Raw genomic sequence first — 26,337 nt, 5'->3', positions numbered from 1 at the left:
CATGACCACCCACCTTCTTTGACAGTGACAGAGAATAAAGTTGCGCACAGGTATAATAGATTAAAATTAGTGGAAGTGAGGGAGATAAAATAGAGGTTGTAGATAATACAATGGTGTGAAAGAAGTATTGATAGAAGTTAAGGACAATTAAATTAAGAAGTAAGATCTAGATAGAATATAAAAGGATAAGATATAAAAGATTAAAGAATTAAGGTATAGTTAAAGTAATAATTAGAATTACATAAGATTTAGAGTTTACTACAGAGGATATGTAAAGAATCACAGAAGGAGGTGGAATGAGGAAGTCAATAGATTGGAAATAAGGGTTATAGTTAGAATTTTTGTTTTTTTTGCATTTTTGCATTTTTTCTTTTTGTATTCTTTTTGTATTCTTGTTTTTTCTTTTTTATGTTTTGTAGTTTTCTTTGTGTCTTTGGTATTTTTGCATGTTTTGTTGTTTGAGAAAATCTTTAATAAATACATTATTTAAAAAAATAAAATAAAGTTGCGCACAGGAACAATTGGTTGCATCCAGTTGTGTGCGCGGAACAACTTCTGCTCGTGTAAAAAAAAGTCTCCTCCCTTTCCTTTCCTTTCCTCTCCCCACACCCCACATCTGCTCTAGGGGTTTTCACAACCCGCCACAGCATAGAATCATAGAGTTGGAAGAGACCACAAGGGCCATCCAGTCCAAACCCCTGCCAAGCAGGAAAGCAGATTTGGAGGCAGAGCAAAGAGGAGGAGAGGGAGTGGAAGTTCTGTTGGGCTCATGGAAGTCATTGCATGTGCTCAGTGACTTAGCTTAGATTCAATCTGACATATATTGCTGTTTTGAGTGCTAAGAAAATGTGACATTCCTGAAACAGAAAAGCCCCCTTGAAAGGATCTAGATCTATCTATCTATCTATCATCTATCTATCTATCTATCTATCTATCTATCTATCTATCTATCATCTATCCATATAATAATTAAATATTTCTATCGCAGCCCATCAATAAAAATTCCCTGGGCATCCTACAAACAAGACAAGATTATAATTACAGCATGTAATAATGTTTAAAATCCCACAAGAAAACAACACCTTGCTTTCTTTACAGTAACTGTTTGCAATAATAGCACAGACAGTTTACAGCCTACACTAAATTCACTAGGCCACAATTGTCCAATCTTAATTTAAAAGGAAAATTACTAAGGTGGAACAGAGAGAGAGAGTGTGTGTGTGATGATCCACCATAAGAAGTAAGGATGACTCAACATGCATAATCACTCTTTTTCTCTCCATTCCACTTTCCTAATTTATTCTAGCCTTTGTTGCTGCTCTACTAGAAAAGCAGGATTAACAGATCAGAGAGCCTAAATTGAAACTAAACTTGGAAGGCCACTCAACATTTTAACTGAAGTGGTACAGAGCCCTTCATGGACTTCTCCAAGCCATCTAAAGTTTTAGAACTCTCATTTCTCCTTTCGCCATTGATTTATGCTACCAGTAATGATAGGGTGTGTCTGAAGACATAGGATTTGTGTAAACTGAATACTGCTGATGGTACGTACCTCTGTCATTTTTCTGCAACAAAGGACAGCTGTTTCTCAGCTATTCATTACATCAGCTCATTTTTATTGCTACGCTTTCCTGCATGCACACACTCTTATTTTCTGTTGATTAATCTGAAATAAGCCAGTTTATTTTGATTTTGGCTTGCAATCCCACAGTACAGGAGACAAAAAGCATGTGCTTAGATGCATATACATGTGCCACAGAGCCTTGACCAATTGCTAGCTTCAGGGTGAATTGATACAATCTTTAGCCTCAGATACTTCTTTTCAAAGTTTATGCTGCCATTTTTAATCTGTGCATGCTAATGACGTAGCACTGTGTGTTAGCAGGGATGGGGGAGAATTTTGTTCAAATTTGCATTTTAAGGAGAAACTGCTTAATTCATACTACTTGAACAAATACGCGAACCAAAACACAGCTAACCTTTGAAAAGTTGTACTTCCATGAATTTTACAATGCCATTCTCCAGCAAAAATTTGTACAGAAATGCAAATACACAAAAATGTGTATATTAGTGAAGATCACATACAATAAATACATAAAATTTGGGGAAATTGCTTACAAAAATTTGTATATTGGATGCATACACACACACACACACACACACACACACTTGTGGAAATGTATAAAATGCATATAACTTTTCATGTGGATTTGTGGGTGGGTGTAAAATTATGTCAATTGTATTTAAGGTTGGAAAATGAGTTTTCCTTTCCAGTTGTGTTTTTAAAAAACAACAACCATAAAATAGCCTCCAGATATTCACTGAATAATATTTACCAAATATACTTGTAACCAGCATTCCGTTGTAACCAGCAGTTATATTTTGCAGCGTTGATATGCAACACAGTGCAGTGCTAGTTACCAGCATGGGCAGCTGATATGTAATGGTACAGTGGCTATCAAGCTTCAAGGAGCACTTTCTACTTTGGCACATGCCAAGGAACCTCTGTGTGCCACGACATTCTTGTGAAAGAACCCTGAAAATGATTCTGGTGCATGTTATCGGGTTCATACATGCTCAGTTCACTCACAAGGGCAATGCTGAGTCCCACAAGAACACGTTGCGCGCCCATATAACATACCTATTCTCTTGTGGTTGTTGAAGTAACGTCAGTTGTTCTTCTCACAGAAGAGTATTGCTAAACTCTCTGTCCATGACACAATGTGGAGACTAGAGACAGGAAGAGCTGACGGTTAATGATATGAAAGGGGAGCTGTTCTGCCTTTTGATTTCAATCATGGGGTGGTAAAAAGTCAGGTTTGAAATCACCTTCAATCCCAGTATTCAGGGGCTGATGGAGAATCAGGCATCAAGGCATGGCTCAGGAATGGCTCAAATCAACTATTGCTCTTTTCAACATATAACGTAGCACACCCTAGGTGGTTCTCAAGTAGTCACTAGGAAATCATCAATGGGTCAAATGAGCATTGTGTCTGGATTGTCAGGATGCTGACAATCCATAGTATTAATTTGTGGTTATAGGAGTGTATGGAGAAGGCAATTTCTCAGTCTGGTGGAGAATTGTGGAGAAGGATTATTGGACAGAACTGGAAAGACTTGTGAAGAAGAAACAGTCGACTGAAGTTGCAGGACATAGCGTCTTTGGACTTTGGATGTGCAATGACTTTGAAAGCTGAAAACCCTCTCTAAGCAGCTATGTATAATATGTATATAGTGTGTTTTGTGTTTACCAAGTGAAACAACCTCTGCTACATTTTGTCTGCTTTGGGAAGCTGTAATGGTGTTGTTGCGGCTACTCTCGAGTAAGGACACCCAAGTCCATACTTGTCTTTAAAGGTTTTATTGTGCATAGTATTTACAATGCAGAGATAGCAGATCACATGACCTCCTAGTCACTTGCAGAATCCAGGAGTGGACGTTTCCTGTTGCGTGACCAGCATAAGAGTTTGGGCACCACGAAACACCTCCTCCCAACCTTACGTTTAGTGGCACATCTTAATTTGGGCACCGGAAGAGGCTGCCTGTTCCCCTCCACCTCTTGCTCAAGGCAGAGTAAAGGCTCTCCAACATCACTGAGCCTTGCCACCTCCATGCCGCTAACTTCCTCATTCCCCCCCACGTGACCCACTGCTGGGCGAAGAGTTGGTCAACAGGATGGGGGGAGGTTCCCTATAGGAAGGTCCCCTGACAGAAGCTTAATCGCTTTGCTGAACTTCTGACTGCACGCAGTAACCCAGAAGATTACTGGGCACAAACACTCCAAAATGCATGTCTCCTTTCCACATTATGGCAGCAATAAAGTTAGGCACTCTGTCTCAACAGCAGGCTTGGATCTGTTTCATTCCTATTGGCCTGGGAGGGTCTCCTTGTGAGCTGGAAGTGCAGCGGGGCTTTGTTGAGGCTGCTCAGCTGATACACAGAGAAGCCACTAGGACTCCCCATTTACGTGCATTTCATTTGGGGGGGAGGGGTCCCGAAGGTAAGTGGAGAGTCACCTGTATTTGGCAATTACATAATGATTAATCGGGCCATGACTCAAATGAAAACTTACTACTGTAATCTGTATGCACCTGATTTCTCTGTTCCTGTCCTCAGATCCTCAAGCACAAATGACTTGGCTGTGCTCATCTCTCGCATGCAAAGAAATGCTGACCAGGTGGAAAAGGACATCCTTGAAACACAAAACAAACTTAAGCAGGTAAATTTGGGAGGTTGATATGAGACCCAAGCTATGAAGGGGTATTGGAGAAAGCCCTAAATAGAGCATTAAAACCCTGAAGATTCAGCTGCATATGTATATGCACACCCAATGTCTAGGTCAGGCACCCCCAAACTTCAGCCCTCCAGATGTTTTGGACTACAATTCCCATCTTCCCCGACCACTGGTCCTGTTAGCTAGGGATCATGGGAGTTGTAGGCCAAAACATCTGGAGGGCCGAAGTTTGGGGGTGCCTGGTCTAGGTGGTGTACAAGAGCTTAATACATCATCTTGTCTCCAACACAATACCTTCGGGAAGTATCATCTGTTGTTCTTCCCTCAGCATGCTAAGTCTGTCCTTCACGAATTTGTCTCACCTGTTTTTCGAATCCTCTAAGCTAGAGGCGACCAGTGTATATTTTGGCAGGGATTTCTGTGAATTAACGATTATGCACTGCCTGATGAAAAACACTTTCCTCAAGTTCGTGAAAATGCCGAGAACTGCCTGTTTGTACTCAAGAATAAGATTTGGCTTTATGATTCACAGCCACTTCCTACCATCTCCAATGGATAATGGCATTTATGCACCAACACTTTTTTTGATTACAGGACAGCAGTTACCGCCAGCAGAACAAGCCTTTTGAGTTCCAGCAGGAGAATGCCAAAAACCTGAAAGAGGCCGAGGTGCTACTGAAGGACCTCTTCCTAGATGTGGACAAAGTCAAACGTCTGAAGCACCCTCAGGCCTTGGAAATTGAAAAAGAGTGAGCTTGTAGTGCTTCTGTTTGTTTGCAGCCCTTCTGAACTAAATTTAATTAAGTGCATGATGACTAGGGATGAGGCACAAATTAGATTCAGCTTGCATTTCAAGGCGAATCTTCCAAATCTGCACCTTCCAAAACAATGTACAGATGGAAATTCAACCATGCCTGGATAGCTCAGTTGGCTAGAGCAATGGTGCTGATAATCCCAAGGTTGCAGATTCAATACCCATTTGGGACACCTGCATTGCAGGGGGTTGGACTAGATGATCCTCAGGCTCCCTTCCAACTTTGCAATTCTGTTATTCTATTATTCGAAATTTGCACTTCTCCGAATTTTGCAGTGTGGTTCCCCAACCCAAGATATGTGTACAAAAATGCATGCACTAAGGTAAAGTTGCTCAGAAATGCATAAAGTAGTGAAAACAGCAGAGAAATTAATTAGAGGGAAAGTAAATATATGGGGAAATATGATTTAGAAAGATATATGTATATTAGGCAAATGTGCATACAAAGATATGCTTATTATGAGGAATCTGCACTAAAATGGAAGTCCGATAAACTTTAATTGGCAGCTCCTCCCATCCCTAATGGTGACCCATGTGGCTGACTGACATCAATAGGTGATAAACTCCAGACCAAACCTTTCAGGTCATTCAGTGTGGTCCTGGTCAAATCTTCCTTAGGTTGGGGGACCTAATTTCTAACAGATAAACTTCCTTCTTTCTTGCAAAGCATCAAGCAACTGCACGGCCGAGTGACACACCAATGTGCCGAATATCGAGATCTGTATGAAAAGTTTACACTTCCTGAAGCTGGTTCCAAAGTGGACTGGGCAAAAATTCTAGAACAAAAGCAGGTAAAGGTTGCTAACTGGATACACTGGTATTTGATTTGAGCAAGTAGATTTGCTAATAAAGGTGAACACTAATTCCACTAAGGAAAACAAAAGGCATGATTCAAGAAGCGTGGTTATGTTCATGAGGATTTTATTTTTATTTATTAAATGTCTATACTGCCTTTCATCCAAAGATTCACACGACAGTTAATAATATAAAAACACAAAAAGACATAACATAGTAACAAACAAAAGCAATAGCCTTCCCTGCGTGGTTTAAAAGCCCATATAGTTTAACCAAATGCTACTTTTTGTCCAACTCTCCCTTCCCATCCACCATCACACAGCTTTTGTGAAGTTTCCCAAAGTTCTAGGAATAGTTAACTGAGCTACCTAGGAGGCTGCTTCGGGAAGGAAGAAGCCTCGCTGCTTTTGTATGGAGCGGTTCTTATTGTGTGATGCTTTGCATCGAAGCTCATTCACCCAGGACTTTGTAAGCATCATAACTCATGGGTTGACATGGTCCATGATACTGATTTGCCTGTGGTCAAGTGCATGTTATCTGAAGCAACCCGCAACTATCCTCTCACTTACCTGCTCACTAGGTTCATGAAAAAGCACTGAAGTCTGCTTCACTACAGGCAAAACCTCTGTGTAGATTGAGCCTACCATATGAATCAGGTCTTCACTGCTAAGCAAATCGAAATGACCCTGGCTCAACCATTCCTAGCAGATAAGACCATCTTCAGATATGGCCCAGTATACATCTTGATGGTTATCATGGTAATCATGGTAGTTATGGTATAGATTGCAGCCTTAGGCCCTCTTGTCACTGCCATCATTGAAGGAACTATAGCAGAAGGGGGTTTGTTTGGATTTTTTAATGCAGTTTCTTTGCAGTAAACCTGAGAGTTTTTTTTAATGTTGCAAATATCTTCAAGAAACACAGAAGATGCACCTGCTTTAATAGTGCCTTTGAAATACATGCCCCAGGCTTGTAATCAAGAAGAACCGGCACCTGTTTTGCTACTGAACAGTAATGTCTGAAAAACATACCCTTTGCCACAGACCTGGGGATTTTGCTTTCAACTACTGGCAGTAGACCTGAGGTTTTAGAATGGAGAGTTGTCTTGTCATCATTACAACTCTTTGGTGTCCAGATGGGCAGGGCATAAATAATAATACTTTGCTGATAATGTTGTTGTTGTTGATCATGATGATCTTCCAGCAGATTAAACAGGCCTCCTTAGTGCACAACCGACTGCCTTCTTCCTCCCTGACTCAGGGGAAGTCAGATTCCCTGTCTGGATGATGCTTCCCTCCACATCTCCTATTTACTCTATGGGCACCTAATAAAGTCTGTGAGGAAGATAATCACACACACACATATATTTCTCTTCTCTGGTGTCCTAGCTATGGGCAGAGTGATGGCTGGAGGCAATTGCATTGCAGAGCTAGAAGATATTTTGGCTGCTGCCAACCACACTGTTGCCTTGGATGTAAGCATACTCAGCCGTTTCTTCTCTGCATGAACCTTAACTCTCCTCCTGCCCTGCTTCCTTGTAAAATCAACAGCTAAGGCTGTGTACACACTATACCTTTAAAGCACATTCAAAGCATGTTTCTCCCATAAAAGAATTCTATGCACTGTAGTTTACCCCTTAGAGTTACAATTCCCGGTAAGCCTTAACAAACTACAGTGCCCAGAATTTTCTGAGGTGGGAAATGTGCTTTAAATGTGTTTTAAAGGTATAGTGTGTACACAGCCTAAGGTCCTCCTGAATCAAAGGGATCTCCTCTGTCTGAAAAGCTTCATGGCAGAAAGAACTTTGGGGGGCAGTTTTACCGATAATGGTTTTGTGCTGGTAAAACCACCAGGCCTTTTGAACCTGTCCTGAGAGCCTCTGCCTCCCCTCTTCTGTTTTCTCCTGCTCTGTTGTTCTGGTGCTCAGCAACCCCCAACATCACAAGGTAAGGAGGTCCTGATTGCTGGCAGCTACCATGAGGAACAGATCTTGGCGGAGGAGGTTAGAGGAATGGACTGGTCTTTCTCAGTTGGGTAACCCTTAAAGTGCTCTTACTGGCTTTGTTGCAGAAAGAAATCGATGCAGGGAAATATGGACCTACTATGCCAGAGCTGGAGAAACAGGTAGCAGAACACAACATCCTTCAGAAGGAGATAGAAGCATATGGACTCCAGATCAAGAACATTCATAGTTCGGTAAAATGGCATATTTCATCTCCCTTTCCAACTCTGTTGCTAGACCCGGTTGTGTACCCCCAGAATGTGTTCAGTAGGGATCCCTCAACCCTGCAGGACAGATTCCGAGGATGTGCAGAGTATTGCAGATATTAATATTGTGCAGCTGGAAGCAACTGGATGCATAAAAACTGACTCCTTTTGAAATAAAACATGGTCCAGACCCATTAGATATTATTCAAAACTTTACTTTCTTCAAAACAGAACAAAAACATCAATGATACATCCAAGTAATTCCATACAATATCTTGCACTGTCCAGCACAGGCTCAGCATCTTATAAATAAAAGGTCTATAAAATCTCAACAGTTAAAAACTTGAGAAAATAATGAATTTTTGAGCTGATGCTAAAAAGATAACAGATGCAAGATGCTTAAATAAACATAGCTTTGGTTCTTCCAGAAATTATGGTATTTGTTTTTGTTTTTAAGGTATTTTACTGTTTTATTGCATTGATTTTATTATGCAGCCCACATTTTTATTTCTGTATGAAAGCCAGTCAATAAATGCTTCACTGATTAATTAAGTAATTAACACTGTAGGTGTCAAATGGACTCCTAGGGGGGAAGTACTACACATTTGGGACATTATGTGATTATGTGGCCTTTTTTAGGACATTGTAGCTCAGCTGCCCTATTGCTGAACTGTGGGATAATAACAGCCTACAGAAGCAGACCAAGCCTTAATTAGCTCCGTAAAGTAAAATTGCTAATTTATGACTAATTGGTAGGCAAATGTAAAGGCCGACTTAGTCAGCTAATTGATAGCTTTCTGTTGCCATTCTTTAAACAGAAAGCTATGAGTAGTCTGTTTTGAAAGGATGAAACAATGTTCAAAATTTAATGTTCCCTCTCTCCCTGCCCTCCCTACCAAACAAATAGGAAGCAGAAGATTTAAGGAGCCGGCACAAGAAATTGCTGGTAAGTATCTTTCCCAATATGCCTGGAATAGAATTTATTGTGTTAATCCATAGACCACAACATCACTTTTTCCTCTATGAGGTAACTTACTTTCCCTTTTTTTAAAAAAAGCAACGGATTATTAAAAAGGCTTTTATCTTTTAAAGAAAATTGTCAGGTTCAGGCAGGAAGTTGTCGGAAAAATAAGGCATGTTTAGCTGCGTCCCAACCTGGACTAGTGGATTCCTGAAGCACTTACAAAGCTGCCAAGGCATACCCAGGGGCAGAGGAAGGTGGGGGCGGGCCACCCCAGGTGTCACCACTGAGGGGGGTGACAAAATGCCGGGCGGCACTCACTACAGGGCCTGCAGCGTCTCTCCTGGGAGCTATGCAGTGGCTTTGGCGTGCGCAGGCCCCACGCTGCCCAAACGGTCCGCCCGCTGCCTTCCCCCCAGCTGTAGGGCAGCTGAGTGGGAGGAGGCAGGCAGACTCCGGAGGGCCCTATGGGTGCTCCGCTCTCACCCTCTCCCTGGGCACGCAGCCCCAGGCACCCAAGTGGCTTCCTCCACCGCTGAACATCCCTAGGCTCCTCTGCACCCATGGCAAGTCAGGATGGACCATGGACAAGACACTCAAAAAGTTTGCTGTTTGTTGCCTTTCACACTGTGCCAGTGACTTCCTCCGCAGCCATCAGGATTGGGTCTGCTCTACTCTGCCTCCCTTCTTCTTCCTCCTCCTCTTCCTCCTCCTCCGTCTGCCTGCTTCCTGCCTCCCTTCCTCCGCTTGCTGCTTTCCCTTCTGCCTCCTCCCTCTATCCCTTCTTTTTCCCTCCTCCTGCAACTCCCACCCACTGTCTCCATATTTCTTCCCTCTGAGCCATGCTGGGTGCTCCGCTCACACTTCTAGTAGTGCTGCTGGCCAACTGGGGAGGGGGTCCCCACAGGGCTGTTGTGAAGGCCCACACCAGGCATCCCCAAACTCGGCCCTCCAGCTGTTTGGGGACTACAGTTCCCATCATCCTTGACCACTGGTCCTGTTAGCTAGGGATGATGGGAGTTGTAGTCCCAAAACAGCTGGAGGGCTGAGTTTGGGGGTGCCTGGCCCACACCAACAACTGGATTCCTCCTCTGAGATGCCCAGAGGAGCCTGCGCCCCTCGTCCAGCCGCCCCATAGCTGCGGAGGAATGGCCTGGGGATTGGGCAGGTGGCCACCTAGCCACTCCAAGGCAGAGAGGAGAGATGCAATTTTTGCACACATACTTGGGCCTGCAACCTTAGAGGCGCCAACCTGGTCAACCCCTACAAAGCAGAAGTTGGTTACTAGTTCCCAGTACCTTATTTACAGTTCCTGGTTCCTTGCATTAAGGAAGCACTGAATGTGTAATTGGAAGCGTGAGGAATAGAAAAGCATTTGAATGCCCTGGGGGCAGTATTTAAATTCTGCCCCTTCCACACGATGGTTTCCAGAACCTGGACGCCCACTTCAAGCAACCAAACAGGCCACATGACTCACCAAGCACAAACACCTTCATTTCAGTCCCCCATCCCCACAGTAGCCAGCGTCTCTATGTGGAAGTTTTTGGACTGAGGTTTTGAGGCTGGATGCAGGGGGAGATCCAGGTTCATATGATAAACATTCAGCGGTGGCCTTTGTCTTTCATTCTAGACTACTTCATGGAGTTGTTGTGGTATCAAATTATTATTATGAGGAGGGAGAATTGAAACGCACCACATTCCCTAAAACGGGCTATAGGCATTCTAAGTTGAAATTGCCGCCAACGCATTGAAATCTTTTCTCTCTCTCCAAATGGACAGAAAGCCTCTATCTGGCGAGGCCAGAGCTTGGGCAGCCTCTATACACACCTCCAGGGTTGCACTAAGGAGCTGGGTTACCTCACAGAGCAGCAGAACAAGATATTGAGGCAGGACTGGAGTGACCAGATAAAAGACCCCCAGTCTGCACGACGTGGGTACGAGGTAAGTGATGGCAATGCAAAACAAAAGCAGCTGGTAAGGATGAACGGGAGATTTGGAGAAGAATTCAACACAGTGCTGTGGCAATGGTTCCATCAGAATAAGAATTTTGGCTTGTCACACAGGAGAATTCCCTTACATGGTGTCCTGGGGGTTCCCTCAACACCCGCAGAACCAATTTTGGGGACCACGTCCTACACGCAGTGGACATTATTGTGTGGGCTTTGACTAGCAAGGCTTGTTAGTAGAATCCTGCCCATAGGGTGGTATTCAACTAAGTTTTACTCAGAGTATACCCATTGAAATTAATGAACATTCCTAATTTCAGTTGATCTGTTCTGAATAAAACTGTTGAATGCCACCCATGGTAACCTTTTGGATAAGGCTTTAGTCATGGAATGTGGGTTTCTTTTATTTACTCTCCAAAGTGGTTTTTAGCTCACAACGATTCATATATGTAACAGCACCAACATGCAGCATAGTTGCATTGGTAGGAGTCCTTTTATCAGTGTTGAACGTCACTTTACTAAACAGATAACTGGGCCTATTGCTGCTGTTGTTGCCCCACAAATCAGTCCCACAAATTCCACACACTCAGAGGAGAGTCCCAACGTATATTCAATATGTTCTGGTTACTCAAAGCTCTCTGGACTTGGGCATATTTGTAGTTACTCTGACTTGGTCAACAGAACAAGGGTGGACCCCAGAGGAAACCATCCTTTAGGCTTCTTCTGAGCATGCGTGATCTCTAGTGCTCATTTTATGGAGCTACAAAGTGCTGCATGTTGAGGAAGCAGAGGAGAGAAAATGTAAATAGGGAGGATGGAGGAAGCTACCTACCATGTTATGAAACTTTTATATAAATGGTTGGGGAACCTGTTCCGGGCTGCTTTGTGGCATGGGTATCTGTGTATGAGAGAGCCAGCAATGAGGAAAGGGAAAACAGATACTTTTGCATCTAGATGCTTCTTTCTTTGCATGCAAACCATTTGTGAATGCGGATTTGGGAACAGAAGTCCTACCACTTTCAACTGACATGAGGTATCACTAATCTATGCCCTGGATTCCTTAGCCATTTGGGTCTGGGGCACATCTGGAAAGTTCTAGCCACATGAACTTCACATTTTTCCAGTTTTATTGGGAGAAGAGATTGTGTAAACGTGCTCATCGTCTTCTAATCCATCGTTTCTCTCTCACACACACTTTTATATGAAAATCTGAGCAGCAGCAGCAGCAGTAGTTTTCTCTGCCCCACTGACGTCAGTAAAGACATCTGATAACTAAGCTTAGCAGTAGATTTGGCAGTTTCCAGGACACGTGGGGCTACTGTTTCTCCTAAAATGCAAAGGACCTCTCAGCATTCAAAGTGCTAATACAGGCATCCCCAAACTCAGCCCTCCAGATGTTTTGGCCTACAACTCCCATGATCCCTAGCTAACAGGACCAGTGGTCGGAGAAGATGGGAATTGTAGTCCAAAACATCTGGAGGGTCGAAGTTTGGGGGTGCCTGTGCTAATATATTGGGCTCCTTCTGACCCCCCCTGCAGGATTTCAAGAATAATGAACTCCTTAACCAAGAAGAGTTTGTGAATACCCTCCAAGATGATGGAGAGAGGATGGTCGAATTGAAGCACCCAGCTGTGAGCCCAATTCAGGTAGGTGCAGAATCTGGAACTCTCTCTGCATCTCAAACAGTTGTCTACTGATTCTCCCATAATCCCTGACCATTGGTCATTCTGGCTGGGGCTGATGGGAGTCCAGCTATATCCAGAGGGCCACCAATTCTCTCCCCCTCTGCTTAACACAGAATTGTTCTAGATTTCTCTTGCTTCAAGCTATGTCTAAATGTTTGTGATATTATATGGCCCTCCAGAGCAGTTTTAGGAGAACAGCAAAATAAAAGGGTATTTACTGAGATAACTGCTTCATCATTAAAACCTACCGCTTTCTGAGAGCTTACAGCAGGCAACTCTAGTGAGCCACTTAAAAAAAAAACAACATTGTTTCCCCCAAAGTTTTGCAATCTGCATTAGATGAAGGATCTTCTCTGAATAATTACACCAACCTTACATTCTGTGTTTTGTTGGACAAATCCACACTGCAAAAATAGCTTAGCAGGCACCCCCTTCTTCCCAAGGAAACCTGGGAATTGTAGCAGGGGTGTGGGTGGACTCACAGATAAATTTCTGCAACTTGGCAAACTACAATTCCTGGGATTCTTTGAGGAGGCAGCCATGACAGCTAAAGTGGTATAAAAAGAAAACCCAAGTTTGACAATGCCATACTAATTGGGCCCTGCTATGTGTTGCTGGATCTGGTGGGTTCGAATCCCTGCAACGGGGTGAGCTCCCGTTGCTCGGTCCCAACTCCTGCCCACCTAGCAGTTCGAAAGAACATAAAAGTGCAAGTAGATAAATAGGTGCCACTACAGCGGGAAGGGACCCAGGTGGCGCTGTGGTTAAACCACAGAGCCTAGGGCTTGCTGACCAGAAGGTCGGCGGTTCGAATCCCTGTGACGGGGTGAGCTCCCGTTGCTTGGTCCCAGCTCCTGCCAACCTAGCAGTTCGAAAGCACGCCAAAATGCAAGTAGATAAATAGGAACCGCTACAGCGGGAAGGTAAACGGCGTTTCCATGTGCTGCTCTGGTTTGCCAGAAGCGGCTTTGTCATGCTGGCCACATGACCTGGAAGCTATACGCTGGCTCCCTCGGCCAATAATGCGAGATGAGCGCGCAACCCCAGAGTCGGTCACGACTGGACCTAATGGTCAGGGGTCCCTTTACCTTTACCTTTACCTTTACAGCGGGAAGGTAAACGGCATTTCCGTGCGCTGCTCTGGTTTGCCAGAAGCAGCTTTGTCATGCTGACCACATGACCCGGAAGCTGTCTGCGGACAAACGCTGGCTCCCTCGGCCTATAGAGCGAGATGAGTGCCGCAACCCCAGAGTCGGACATGACTGGACCTGATGGTCAGGGGCCCCTTTACCTTTACCTATGTGTTGCTGGATCTGCTGGGTTCTCTGCCCTCTGGTTCTTTAGGGCAAATGGATCATGATGCATGCTCAATAAACAGGTTGTCAGGTGACCTGATTCAGAAGCTCCCTTTCCAAAAGGCCTTTTCTTGTGTACCAAAAGATAAAATTCTTCAGGATATGTGGTATGTTGGAATAGCTGGGTCAAAGTTCTGGCCCCAGATTGCCCTAGAAATGGTCAGTTATAAAAGGAAACAGAAACTGCAGAACAAGTGTCATCTGGGGAGTTTTTGGTTTGTGCTACATTAAAGTTTTAATGCGAGATGAGCGCACAACCCCAGAGTCAGTAACGACTGGACCTAATGGTCAGGGGTCCCTTTACCTTTACATTAAAGTTTGGCATTATATTATCAACTGAGAATATAATCATGGAGAGCTTGGGCTAGAGTCCAACAATGCAGCTTCTCAGGGAGTGGTAATATTTTGCAATCTGATGGCATTAGTATTCTGGGAATGAGATATTGCACAAGAATAAACTATACCACTGTCCATCCTCTGAATGTGCAACGAGCTTACAAGTGTGTTTTGAATGTTAATATTTTTCAAAAACGTTTTACAACACACCTCTGATCCAAACCTTATAGAAACTGATTAATTCACATGATATAAAGCAAATGTGTCGATTTCCCTCTCTCATATTTTGAACAGCATATTATCTTTGTCCTGTAATATCATTTCCTTTGTTGTGTGGATTCAGCAGCCCACAGCTACATACTTCTGTCAGTTTGGGGGTTAACAGAAAGGAAACTCAGTGGAAAACCATGAAGCTAGATGGAGAATGACATGAGAACTATTTCTTTTCCACTGCAGGCGCATCAGGAAGCGCTTAAGAATGAGTGGCAGAATCTTCTCTACTTGTGCATCTGCCAAGAAAACCATTTGAAGAACATAGAGAACTACAGAAAGGTAAATTGTAGCAGCACAGGTGGGAGGGGGGTACCAGAAGGTGATCCAGATGAAGGATCCCAGGGATCTCAAATCTTCACGATCATGTGTAGAAACTTTTAAAATATTTAGGCAGTTCCCTAAGGGCAGACAGACAAAGTTCACATGAAACTTAGTGATCAGAAGGTACACCTTCAGCACTTTGGACTCCTTGCGCCTGTGCCATCTCATGGATAATAATAATAATAATAATAATAATAATAATAATAATAATAATTTATTTATTTATAACCCACCCATCTGGCAGGGTTTCCTCAGCCACTCTGGGTGGCTTACAACAGAATATTAAGATACAATATCTCTCCTCATCCATAGCTTAGAAAGATCCCATGTTCAGAGTCTGAAAGCATTTGTTTGTCTAGTATGTCTGTAGAGTTGGAAGGGACCCTAAGGGTCATCTCATCCAACTCCCTGCAATGTGTGTTGCATTTGTTTTTGCAGAAAATCTCTTAATTTCATAGGGCTCGATTCAAATTTTCTGTGAGCAGTCCTTCTCCCTGTGCCCCATCAAAGCTGCTCTAGAACTGCTCCCAAAGCAGCAGTGCAAGGGGCTTTGGGGTGGGGGAGCAAAGGTTAACAAAAATCACCTTTGCCCACTCTCTTCCTCCCGTTGGAGCCACTGCTAGATCCGAGTCCATCCCACAAACAGAAGCAGACCTTCCATTTGTAGAAAGGCAGGTCTGAATCTAACGTAGTCCTCTTTCAATCCTTTATTTTGGGGGGTACATTAATGTTCAGGGACGCAGGTGGTGCTGTGGGTTAAACCACTGAGCCTTGGGCTTGCCGATCAGAAGGTTGGCAGTTTGAATCCCTGCGACGGGGTGAGCTCCCATTGCTCGGTCCCAGCTCCTGCCAACCTAGCAGTTTGAAAGCACGTCAAAGTGCAAGTAGATAAATAGGTACCGCTTCAAGCAGGAAGGTAAAAGGTGTTTCCGTGTGCTGCTCTGGTTCGCCAGAAGCGGCTTTGTCATGCTGGCCACATGAACTGGAAGCTGTACACCGGCTCCCTTGGCCAATAATGCGAGATGAGCGCCGCAACCCCAGAGTTGGTCACGACTGGACCTAATGGTCAGGGGTCCCTTTACCTTTACATTAATGTTCAGAGATTTCTAACTTTGTTGCTATTGAAATTTCTATCTCATCCTTTGGACGCATTCCTAGGGCAGCTTACAAAGAATCAAAACACAATACCATGCAAGTGATTAAAGCCATTGCCACTTGCAAACAATGTATTAAAAACAGCAAAATCTAAAACAGCAGCATGCAGTCGCCAGCAGATATAAAAACCATTGCACAACCTTAGAAAATACAGAGCTCTTCACCTGGTGCTGGAAAGTCATCAAAGTAAGTGGCAGGCAAGCTTTCCTGGGAAGAGCATTACAGAATATGGGAGGCACCATGGCCGCGACCATTGCCCAACTTTCACCTGCTACTCCTGATATGGAGGGAAACCTGAAGAAGAGTCTCTGTGCAAGATCTTGGTATTGATAGAATTAGGGCATGTCTCCAACATTTATAATGCTTTAGCACTAGACCAAATGCACAGAGGCAAAAGTCATGGCCACGTAGTACTGGGTCACATGACTGTTGAGGTCTTAATGCAGGTCCCAATCACACCAGTGGGCAGCACAAGGAAAACTAGTGGAAGCAGCCAAACTCTGGAGCCCTGACGCTTGCACTGACCCGATAGGATGAGGCTATATAGTTAACGTTTGGCAAAAAATAGCAACATGAACATTCCGCTATAGGAGCACAGCAGCAGAAGTTAGCAATGTCTGAATTTCATGGTCAAAGTACATTTCTCTGACTCTTTTGCTACTGCTCTTCTCTCTCTCTTTTTTTGTATTTAGTTCTATGACGATGCTGATGCTGTGAGCCATTCGCTAAACAAGCTGAACAATGACCTTGATACAAAATACAGCACGTTCAACAAGGACAGCCCGGGAGTGGTGTCTGATTTATTCCTTCAGCTGGAAGTGAGAACCACGAGGGGGAATGGGGAGACGTGATTTCAACACGTTCTTACGTTTTAATTACTGGCCTGGAGCAACTGTGCCTCTCCTGGATTATTGCAGCAACCAAATCTAATTATTTTTATGGCTTCATCTAAAATCAGTTAGGTGCAGAGCCTGGGAGTTATAAATTGGACAAGTGGACTTGATTCACTTCATTAAATCGAGTGAAGAGAAGCTAAGATAAGAGGGGAAAGGAGGAAGTTAGGGAAGGTGAGTTGCGGGGGGGGGGGGACTGCACCCAGTCCCTGTGCCTTGTGACTGGGTTCTCTCCCAGAAGGTTTTGCTCCCCAGATAAGAATTAATAAAACACAGAAGTTCTGTTCAGATGAAAATTATGGACCTGGGTTAAGTAGTGAGATCATGTGCCTTTTGAAAAGTTCCTGATTGTGCAGTGTGTGTACAAATTGTGCATGTACAAGCTCTTTCAGACCTTCAGTGGAGAGAGCAAACAACACGATCCAGATCCCCCCTCCATGCTTTCTTCTGAATGTGTCAACAGAACAAAAGTCATTGGGCCATCAACATCCTCAAAATTAGGGTCTCCAGCCCCATCAACATCCAGCCCACACAACTTACAGGCCACCAAGCCAAATGCTTCCCACTCACTATGTATGGCAGAGCACCAGGAGCTTGTTAACTAGCCTAGATCTTTGAAAACAGGAAGATTGTCATCTACCTAGCAGGCCAATGTATAGGGCTGATGGGCTCTGCATGGCTTAGTGGGCCACAGGTTGTGCTAGTCCTGCCCTAGGCTGCGTTATTTGCCCCAAATACACACCAGCTCTGAACTCTCTCCTCCTCTTCCCTGTCTAGAACGATGAGAAATCCGTGAAACAAGCTGAGAGGAGCATTGCTGAACTGAAAAGGAGGAGCAAGGAGATTAGTCCTTTGAAACTCCGCAGACTCCAACCTTCCCAGCCAATTACTGTGACTACCATCTGTGACTGGGATTTGGGTGATGTAAGAAAATGGCCTTGTCGTATCATATGTGATGGAAACGGATTATTCTGAAATTGTGTACCGTGTACCTCACTGTGGTTTCTGAAGAGTTTGCTTTAATCTCCCTTTTGCTGCTACTTCTACATCAAATCAAGCAGAAGGAAAAGCAGCGGTGAAGTATTTGGGTGCCATGTTTGAAAAAGGAACAGTGTGGTATGAGAGTTCTCTATGCCCGGATATCCCTAAAACAGTGCAACAACCAATCTGTAGCGCACCACAAACAGTGAGCAGTTGTGACACCACACAATTGACCCCTTTATTGTAGGATATAACATAGAATGGAGTGGCAGAGTTTAAGGGAAATCACTATATATGGCATTGCACTCATTTGGGGCTAGTAGGATAACGTTATCAGTGACTACTAGTGATGGTGGTTGTATACCATCTTCAGAATCAGAGATAGTGTATCTGAATATTGGTTTCTGGACAGGAAAGGGATTTTGCTCTAATGCCCTGTTTATGGGCTTTCCAGAGGCATCTGGTTGGCCACTATGGGATTTAAGATGCTGGTGTAGATAGGCCTTTGGTTTGACCCAGAAACAGGGCTTTTCTTCTGTTCTTAGTAACAGCACCAAATGCATACATGTACACACATCTAAAATAGACCCAAGGCACCTCTGAGCTGCAGTAACAAAGGACAACGTTTTGTGACATCTGAACAATGTCTTGAGTTTGTCTTTCTGGCAAAGGGTGGCTATATTTGAAATTCTCTCGAAACCAAAACTTTCCTTCTGTCTCCTTCCTTCCCTCCCTCCAGGGGCGGCTCGAGATGGGTGAGAAGTATATGTTGCATGACAACAGCAACCAGGAAAACTGGGTCGTGCAGAATGCCAGGAGAGAGACTAAGGTAGCACCTGCTGTTTGCTTTTCCATCCCCCCTCCAGATCTAGAGGCCATAGAGAGAGTTAACAGGTGAGTACAAAGCCTTCTCTCTCTCTCTCTCTCTCTCTCTCTCTCTCTCTCTCTCTCTCTCATGAGTATACCACTAGCAGTACACATGCCACAAACAAGAAGAACATATTTTCTATCTATTCATTACTGGTGATTTTTTTAAAATGGGTGAATACGGGTTTTATTTTTATTTATTTATAGAACTCTTTTCATCTATAACGCCATATCATAAAATATTAGGGCAGTATCAACACGAAACACCATTAAAAACGATGGGGTTGAACCATGGTTTTGGAAATTGTCCCATAACAGAGGTTCTTCTCTATAAAAGTGGTTTAATGGCATTCTCTCATGCGGGTATTATGTCTGCATGTGCTGGGGAGCTGCAAAAGATCTGGTTCATGATGGTAGTGAAATGTTGCTGGATGGAAACGGTTTTCAGGCTCCCATATGCCTGTTGTTTAAGGTGCAGGTTTTGTGGTATCATGTTGCCTCTACACATAGACTTTCCATAATCACTTGGAGAATTGTTGTTGTTGTTTACGATCAAGTGGCGTATACTGTTGACAGCAATTCATGCAGGGTGATGGATCAGTAGTCACCCCATAAAGCTTTCATGTTAGCAAGCATGAGTTAGCAAGCAAGCCAGTGGAACTTGCACATCTACATATGCTAAAAATGTGATTCTAGTCACCACTGAGAATCAGCCTTAAGGCAGTGGTGCATAATCATGGCAGCAATTTCCCCTTTTCTCTTGTTCATTTTTCCTCCCCAAAATGCACACTATTCATGTCGTTTGTTGCTTGGGAGACTCTCTGAAACAGGAATTTTAATTAGTTTGTCCTTCCAGCTCCTTAACAAATTGTTCTTTGTAAATTCCACCTCTCCCACTGAAGGCTCTGCAAATATGTGCTATCCTTTCTAATTAGTACTCTCTCTTTTTTTGGTATTGTCGGGATACCACATTTACTCCAAAAAGTGCAGACAACCAGCAGAATCTAAGACTGATATTTATGTAGCTAAAACATGCTCGAGGGGGGAGGTACCAGAATGGTTGAAGGAACCCCAGTGTTTGCAGAAGTACACACACACACACACACACACACACACACATTGAGAGAAAGCTCTCAGGGCGAGAACCCCAAATCAGTTCAATGAGCACACTCATTGGGGACAGAATGTGGCCTGGCTGTTTGGGGTGGGGATAGAGTATCCAGGGCATGGCTGGTTGGCCTGCACACAGAATAAGTCCACTAAGGAGAGACTCAAGATGGATTGGATAATAGATTGTCTCAAACCCATGAGCCTCTTTGCTTGCTTAGAGGATGAAAAATAGCAAGCAGGTGGCAAGCATTTTGTGTGGGGATTCCTTCCCTGAGCCCTGCACATGTTGGTGGAGCACACATAAGCCCACCCCTCCCCTGGCTCCATCCCCATTCTGCCCTTTTCCAGGTCCAAAAGTCCTGCATGTTGGTGGTCATGCGTCAATTGGACATGCACAAAATGGTTGCTGCCTGTGTGTGTGTGTGTGTATTTTGACTTATGAAGTCAGCAAACCCAGAAGTCTTTTTGCCCTGCGCATGTTCTGCACCTGCGCAAAGCAGATGCTTCAACATCCGAAGGTTTTGACTTACGAAGAGCGCCGCGGATCGCCTTCGTAAGTCGAGGCACCACTGTAATAATATGCACTGGATAGAGGGAGGTAGAAGCAGGAGTGCAAGCTTGGCCCCACAACTGTGGGTGCCTGGGGCCATGGGGGTCATGCAGCGTGCATAGCCCTGGCGCCAAAATTTGTGGGTGCCCAGCCCCTTCATGGGGAATTTTGTAGGTGCTCGGGCACCCAGGGTAGAAGTATAAATTGGTGCAAGGCTCATGGACACTTTCCAGAGTGCATATGGCAAAGGAAACAATACACACCCCAGAATGTACCTGTTGGTCTTTGTCAAAGTAGAAGCTGATGGGAAAGTGTCTTCTGAGAAATCCTTAGCAGAAATTGATTCATGGGGTGCTTAAGCAGCATGGGACCACTTCCGTATGGACGCTTCTCAAACACACAGCTCAGCTTATGTCCATAGGAAGCAATCTTACAGGTCAGGCAACTAATGTAGTCACTTACCATGTCAACTACCTGCCTGCAAGCTAGTTTTCCTGCAGATGTTACTGGAGGGGCATGGGACGCAGCGATACAAAAGCAGCTCTGATTTTAAAATTTCACATTATTTTTGCTGTTTGGTTTTATATAGGATTGTCACAAACGGCTCTGGTATTTATTTATTTATTTATTTTTCACCAATTATTTCAATAAAAATACTTGATATGGAATTAAATGATCTGATTTAATGCCCCACTAGAAAAGGGCAGTCTCTCTGAGCATGCCTCGTGTACACGGCGAGTGTTGTAGGGAAGCCCTGTGCTGTGAATAATGTTGACTTCCTCTTGTTGTGTTCAGGCTGGAAGGTGAGCTGAGCGCAGTGAAGCAGAGGAGAGCTACCGTCCAGAACACCTTGAAAAGCAGCCACAGGGAACCAGTTAAACCCAGCCACCAGGGTATGTCAGCATTTCAGCCGTTCTCTAAGGGGAAATTGCAATACCATTGTGGCGTGACGGGTTGGTTAAGGTGCTCACCTCATGGGCCTTCAAGTTGCCCACTCTCTATATGTGCAGGAATCCATAAGGATCAGAGATCCTAGGGGAAGGCTTAACTTACAGGGTGGGTGTGGAAGGAGGTGAGCAGGAGGCATTTAGGCATAGCAGTTATCCCCATGGACAAATCCAAATATCTGCATGCTTTAGTGAATAACACTTGTCGTTCCAGTTCCAGTCAGAAGCACCACTGTGGCCCAGGATGACCCCCAAGCCGGCCAGTTGCTCCATAAACTGGATAATGTTGGTGGTAACTTGGACCAAGTCAAGAATGAGATTTTTAGCCGCCTGAGATCTCCACTAAACCACAGTGACCCTGTAGAGGACCTTACTCAACGGATCAGAGAGCAGGAGGCAAGTCCCGTTTTTGTTTGTTTGTTTGCTGTAAAGTGGCAGGAGGTAAGTTTTGACTGCTCACTTGTGCCTCTGATAAGCCTGTTCATATTCTGAGGGAATGAACACCTTCACAGGGCAGAAGGTGTTCTACTGCTGTTGTACTGCCTGTACATTTTATGTCTACTTTGCAAGACTAACTGGGATGGACCCACTGACATTCCTGATAAACTGGGGGGGGGGAGGGACTCTCTCATGCAACACTTGAAGCTGCTTCATTGAAAACAAGTTCCTATCCTCACCTTCCCACCCCCTCAATATCTTGTAGAATGAATTTTAGCTTGTTCTTTTTTTAACGGCTTTCCTCAAAGATGTGGATAAATAACTCAGATATTTGGCTACATCCATGAAGGTTCTGTGGTTGAGAGTTGCTCATGAAATAATTGCCTCAGTATTCCCAGATATGACTGGTGACCTAACCCCATTAGGCTGGTAAAGTCTTAAAGATGCATCATTAAACCTTATAAGCTTATAGTAGGCCATGTAGACACGTCAATCCAATGGCTTCAAATCCACTGGTGGTGTTGAGACCTATGCCCCTAACTGGTCTCTCTGTAAATGACTGTTGTATCACACTGAATTTCACTGACTGGTTAAAAATAAAATCTTTATATCAGGGAACAACAAGGAGACTTCAAGTCATAGGAGCAGAAAAGGAAGCTGCCCGGAAGGAGTGTGAGGCCTATCTTTCCAAGAAGCCTGCTGGCACTTCTGCCTCTCAGCTTCCTGTGACACTCAACAACATCAAGAACAAATACAATGATGTTAAGGTGCTCTCCAGGCTCTATGATGAAAAGTAAGTGACTCCAGCAATATTTTGGCAGAGAATAGAACTGTGTTGCTGTGTGAAGGAGGCAGCAGCTTGCAAAATGTTTCTATGAAATCTTAAATGTTTTCACCTGGACAATATATAGTAGTTTTTGTTTGTTTGTTTTTGCTTTGGTGTGATGTTGAAGAAAACAACCTAGAAGTGAAATGTTGTCTTTTGGGATTATAATCTCTCCCCCTCCCCAGAGCCAAAGCAGGCCTGAACCTGGAGAATCAGACCGAGAACACAGACAAGATCATCAGCACCCTTGAGGCCAAGTTATCTCATGATGGCATCATCCCAGCCTCACCCAATGCACTGCAAGATCGTGCCAATGAACTTCAGGTGAGGGACCTCTGGAATCAGAAGGACCCGAGTATAGGGTGGGATGGAACGAAGTATTTTAGGCCAGTTCTTCCCTTATGCCTAACCACCAGAGAATTTTATCTCCCAGGCTCACATCAAACTGAGGCTGCAACATTTTCCATTTGTTAAAACCCCCAAGTGAAACTATTTATTTGTCCTTTTTTTCTTCTCCACGCATTGGTTCCATTGGTTTGCAATTGAATTACAGTACTTCGATACCTGGCTTTTCATTTCTGCTCAGTGCCACACCAGTCTCCTTCCACTTAGCAGAAACAGGCTAGGCACTTCAAGACCAAATGATCAAGGAAAGCAATCACACTCAGATTTCGGGAGTTTTGTTTTAATCCACAGGTTGAAATAAAATTGCTGTTGTGAACGGGTGGTCTCTTCCTTTCACAGAAACTGAAGCGAGATCTGGTGAAACATGAGGACAGCTTGCTGAAGCTGAACCGCAGCCTCAAGGATGCTGAGCACAGCTGCAGTGCAGTGCAGAACAATTTTGAAGAGTACTGCGCTGATCTGCCAAGGCAGAAAAAGGAGGTCCAGCTACTTAATGACCGATACCATGCTGTTGCTGACCAGCTGGATCACAGGTAAGAAGTCAAATCATCTCCATTATGAGCCAATTTAATTAACAGGCCAGATTTGGAACAGATGCCTTCCAGTCTCTTTTTGCCCTCAAAGATGATATAAAAACATATAAATACACCCCAGAATAAAAAATTAAAAGTGTAGTACAATACTAAAAAAATGAGCAGAAGACAATAATTTAATATATCAGGCAGAAAAGGCTTGGGGAAATAAAAACATCTTAAAGAGGCATTTGAGAGAGTCCATTGCCAGAGTGTGCCTTTCCTCAATGGCAACAAATTCCACATTAAAGGGACCACAAGACTGAAAGCCCTACTGCTGTTGGAGGCAAAATGAATACAGTGGTACCTCGGTTTATGAACACAATTGGTTCCAGAAGTCTGTTCATAAACTGAAGCGTTCATAAACTGAAGCGAACTTTCCCATTGAAAGTAATGGAAAGTGGATTAATCCGTTCCAGACGGTCCGCGGAGTAACCGTTCATAAACTGAAGCGAACTTTTCCATTGAAAGTAATGGAAAGTGGATTAATCCGTTCCAGACGGGTCCGCGAAGTACTTAAACTGAAGCGTTCATAAACTGAAACATGGGTGTAATTGGTTCCGGAAGTCTGTTCATAAACTGAAGTGTTCATAAACTGAAGCGAACTTTCCCATTAAAAGTAATGGAAAGTGAATTAATCCGTTCCAGATGGGTCCGCGGCGTTCATAAACCGAAAATTCATAAACCGAGGTGTTCATAAACCGAGGTTCCACTGTAGTAGGAGCTCTAGGTACCACAAGGAGGTTCTATGTCAGGCATCCCCAAACTTCGGCCCTCCAGATGTTTTGGACTACAATTCCCCTCTTCCCCGACCACTGGTCCGGTTAACTAGGGATCATGGGAGTTGTAGGCCAAAACATCTGGAGGGCCGCAGTTTTGGGATGCCTGTTCTATGCCATGGAACATAATGACCAGGTGGGGTGTAAGAGGAGAGACATTCTTTCAAGTAGCCAGGTCCCAAGTTGTTTACAGCTTTATAAACACATCTTGTAGCAACATCTTGAACCTGTCCCAGTAGCTTATAAGCAGCTAGTGCACCAGCTTCAGCAGAGGGGTCATAAATTGGCAATTGGTAGCTCCAGACAGCAACTGTGCAACAGCATTTTGTACAAACTGCAGCTTCCAAGCCAACCTCAAGGGCAGCCCCACATAAAAGTACATTGCAGCAATCAAGTCTTGAGGTTACCAGTTCATGGACCACTGTGGCCAAATTATCCCTGTTGAGGAGCAGCTGCAGCTGGTGTACCAGTCAAAACTGGGGCGTCTAATGACAAAGATATATTAATGGCTACCCCCAAACTAAGAACCTGCTCCCTCAAAGGGAGCCAAATGGGCATTTTCCTGGAGCTTGGAACCACCCACCCACAGGGCCAGAATTTAGCTTCAGATTATTGGCCCTCATCCAGCCAATCACTGCATATAGACACAAGTATAGGACTGACATGCCCACTTCTGATCCAGATGTTGCAGAAACATAGAGCGGAGAGTCATCTGTATTCTGAAGATACCGTGCTCCAAATCTCCACTAAAACTGCTCCCAATGGCTTCATTATAGACGCTAAATAGCATTGGGGACAAAATAGTCCCTTGTAGCATGGCTGAGATCAATGAACTAAGGAAGAATGTGCAACACTGGTAGCCACTCTTCCCTCTCAGTGACCAACATTTTCTATCCAGTCTCTGGCTGCTGGGTTAAAAGTTATATATATTTCATCTTCTAGAAGCAAAGCCTTGCCTTTCAACAAAAAGGAATCAATCTGCCTCTCGTAACTTGACAGAATGCTTCCTGTCCATGAACAAAGCACTTTCCCTTAACCACAGCAGGCACAACCTAAGCTGCTGCTTCTTACTCAGTGTCTCCGTTCTTTGCGCAGGGAGAAGACTCTCCGGAACACAAGCCTCACCTACCAACAGTTCCAAAACGCCAATGAGAACCTAATGTTCTGGCTCAACAATGTTCCCAAGTACCAGGTCAAGACCACAGATGGACCCAGCCAGGTCAACTACAAGCTCCAGGCCCAGAAGGTGAGCAGTGTGGTATCTTTACCCAATGAAGGTGTTGCAATTTCAAGGTCACAACACCCTCAGAAAGGGAATTGATGGCTCCTTAAGGAGGCCATTGCTAGGTAGTTCTGGGAGAGGAGGTAACCCAGCTCACCCACCCACCTAGACTGAAATCCTCATTGGGGCAGGAACATTATAATGCTTGTTGTTTATTTAGCACCAGGGAAACCACTGGTGCTTTCTTGTTCTAACTGCCTTTTTCTCCTGCAGAGGCTGGCAGATGAAATCCAGAGTAAAGAATCTGACAAGAATGCTGTGGTCAACTTGTCCCAGAGTGTGCAGTCTGTCCTCAACGTATGTTTGCAGGGTTTCTTTCTATACGTTTTCCATTTCCTGTTGGGTGAACCAGTCTGATCTTCCTTTGACCACATCCTTTTTTCTTTTAACAACAGGAGTATGAGCTTCAGGCAGGAAAATACCGATCCTCCCTAGACCCTTCTTTGACTGCTTCTTCAGCAAAACGCCTCCGGGTGACACCACTTCAAGAGAGTATCCAAGCACAGGTGAGAGCTTGGGACCCTGGACCCAGATTTATTTATATAAAATTTCTACCCCTCCTAACCAACTGGTTTACGCTCTTGAAGCGGTTTAGAAAATATC

The 26,337-nt window shown here is 44.1% G+C and overlaps 1 protein-coding gene across 1 annotated transcript in view; it reads left to right on the top strand.

Annotated features, from left to right (window-relative positions):
• The window catches only part of EVPL (envoplakin), a 50,566-nt gene that overhangs the window by 18,852 nt on the left and 5,377 nt on the right, over positions 1-26,337 (top strand). The window contains exons 4-22 of the mRNA XM_035104522.3: positions 4,117-4,219; positions 4,829-4,983; positions 5,716-5,839; positions 7,914-8,039; positions 8,959-8,997; positions 10,792-10,953; positions 12,498-12,605; positions 14,792-14,887; positions 16,777-16,902; positions 17,755-17,901; positions 18,698-18,852; positions 21,281-21,378; positions 21,647-21,828; positions 22,485-22,663; positions 22,882-23,020; positions 23,441-23,634; positions 25,548-25,698; positions 25,948-26,031; positions 26,130-26,240. Coding sequence (XP_034960413.2) covers positions 4,117-4,219; positions 4,829-4,983; positions 5,716-5,839; positions 7,914-8,039; positions 8,959-8,997; positions 10,792-10,953; positions 12,498-12,605; positions 14,792-14,887; positions 16,777-16,902; positions 17,755-17,901; positions 18,698-18,852; positions 21,281-21,378; positions 21,647-21,828; positions 22,485-22,663; positions 22,882-23,020; positions 23,441-23,634; positions 25,548-25,698; positions 25,948-26,031; positions 26,130-26,240 — 2,479 coding nt within the window. The remainder of the gene's footprint in view (positions 1-4,116; positions 4,220-4,828; positions 4,984-5,715; positions 5,840-7,913; positions 8,040-8,958; positions 8,998-10,791; positions 10,954-12,497; positions 12,606-14,791; positions 14,888-16,776; positions 16,903-17,754; positions 17,902-18,697; positions 18,853-21,280; positions 21,379-21,646; positions 21,829-22,484; positions 22,664-22,881; positions 23,021-23,440; positions 23,635-25,547; positions 25,699-25,947; positions 26,032-26,129; positions 26,241-26,337) is intronic.

This window comes from Zootoca vivipara, chromosome 2 (genome assembly GCF_965207765.1).
Source record: "Zootoca vivipara chromosome 2, rZooViv2.hap1.1, whole genome shotgun sequence".
Classification (NCBI taxonomy): domain Eukaryota; kingdom Metazoa; phylum Chordata; class Lepidosauria; order Squamata; family Lacertidae; genus Zootoca; species Zootoca vivipara.
The sequence above is the reverse complement of the archived record's forward strand: the minus strand, read 5'-3'. Positions and strand labels throughout refer to the sequence as shown.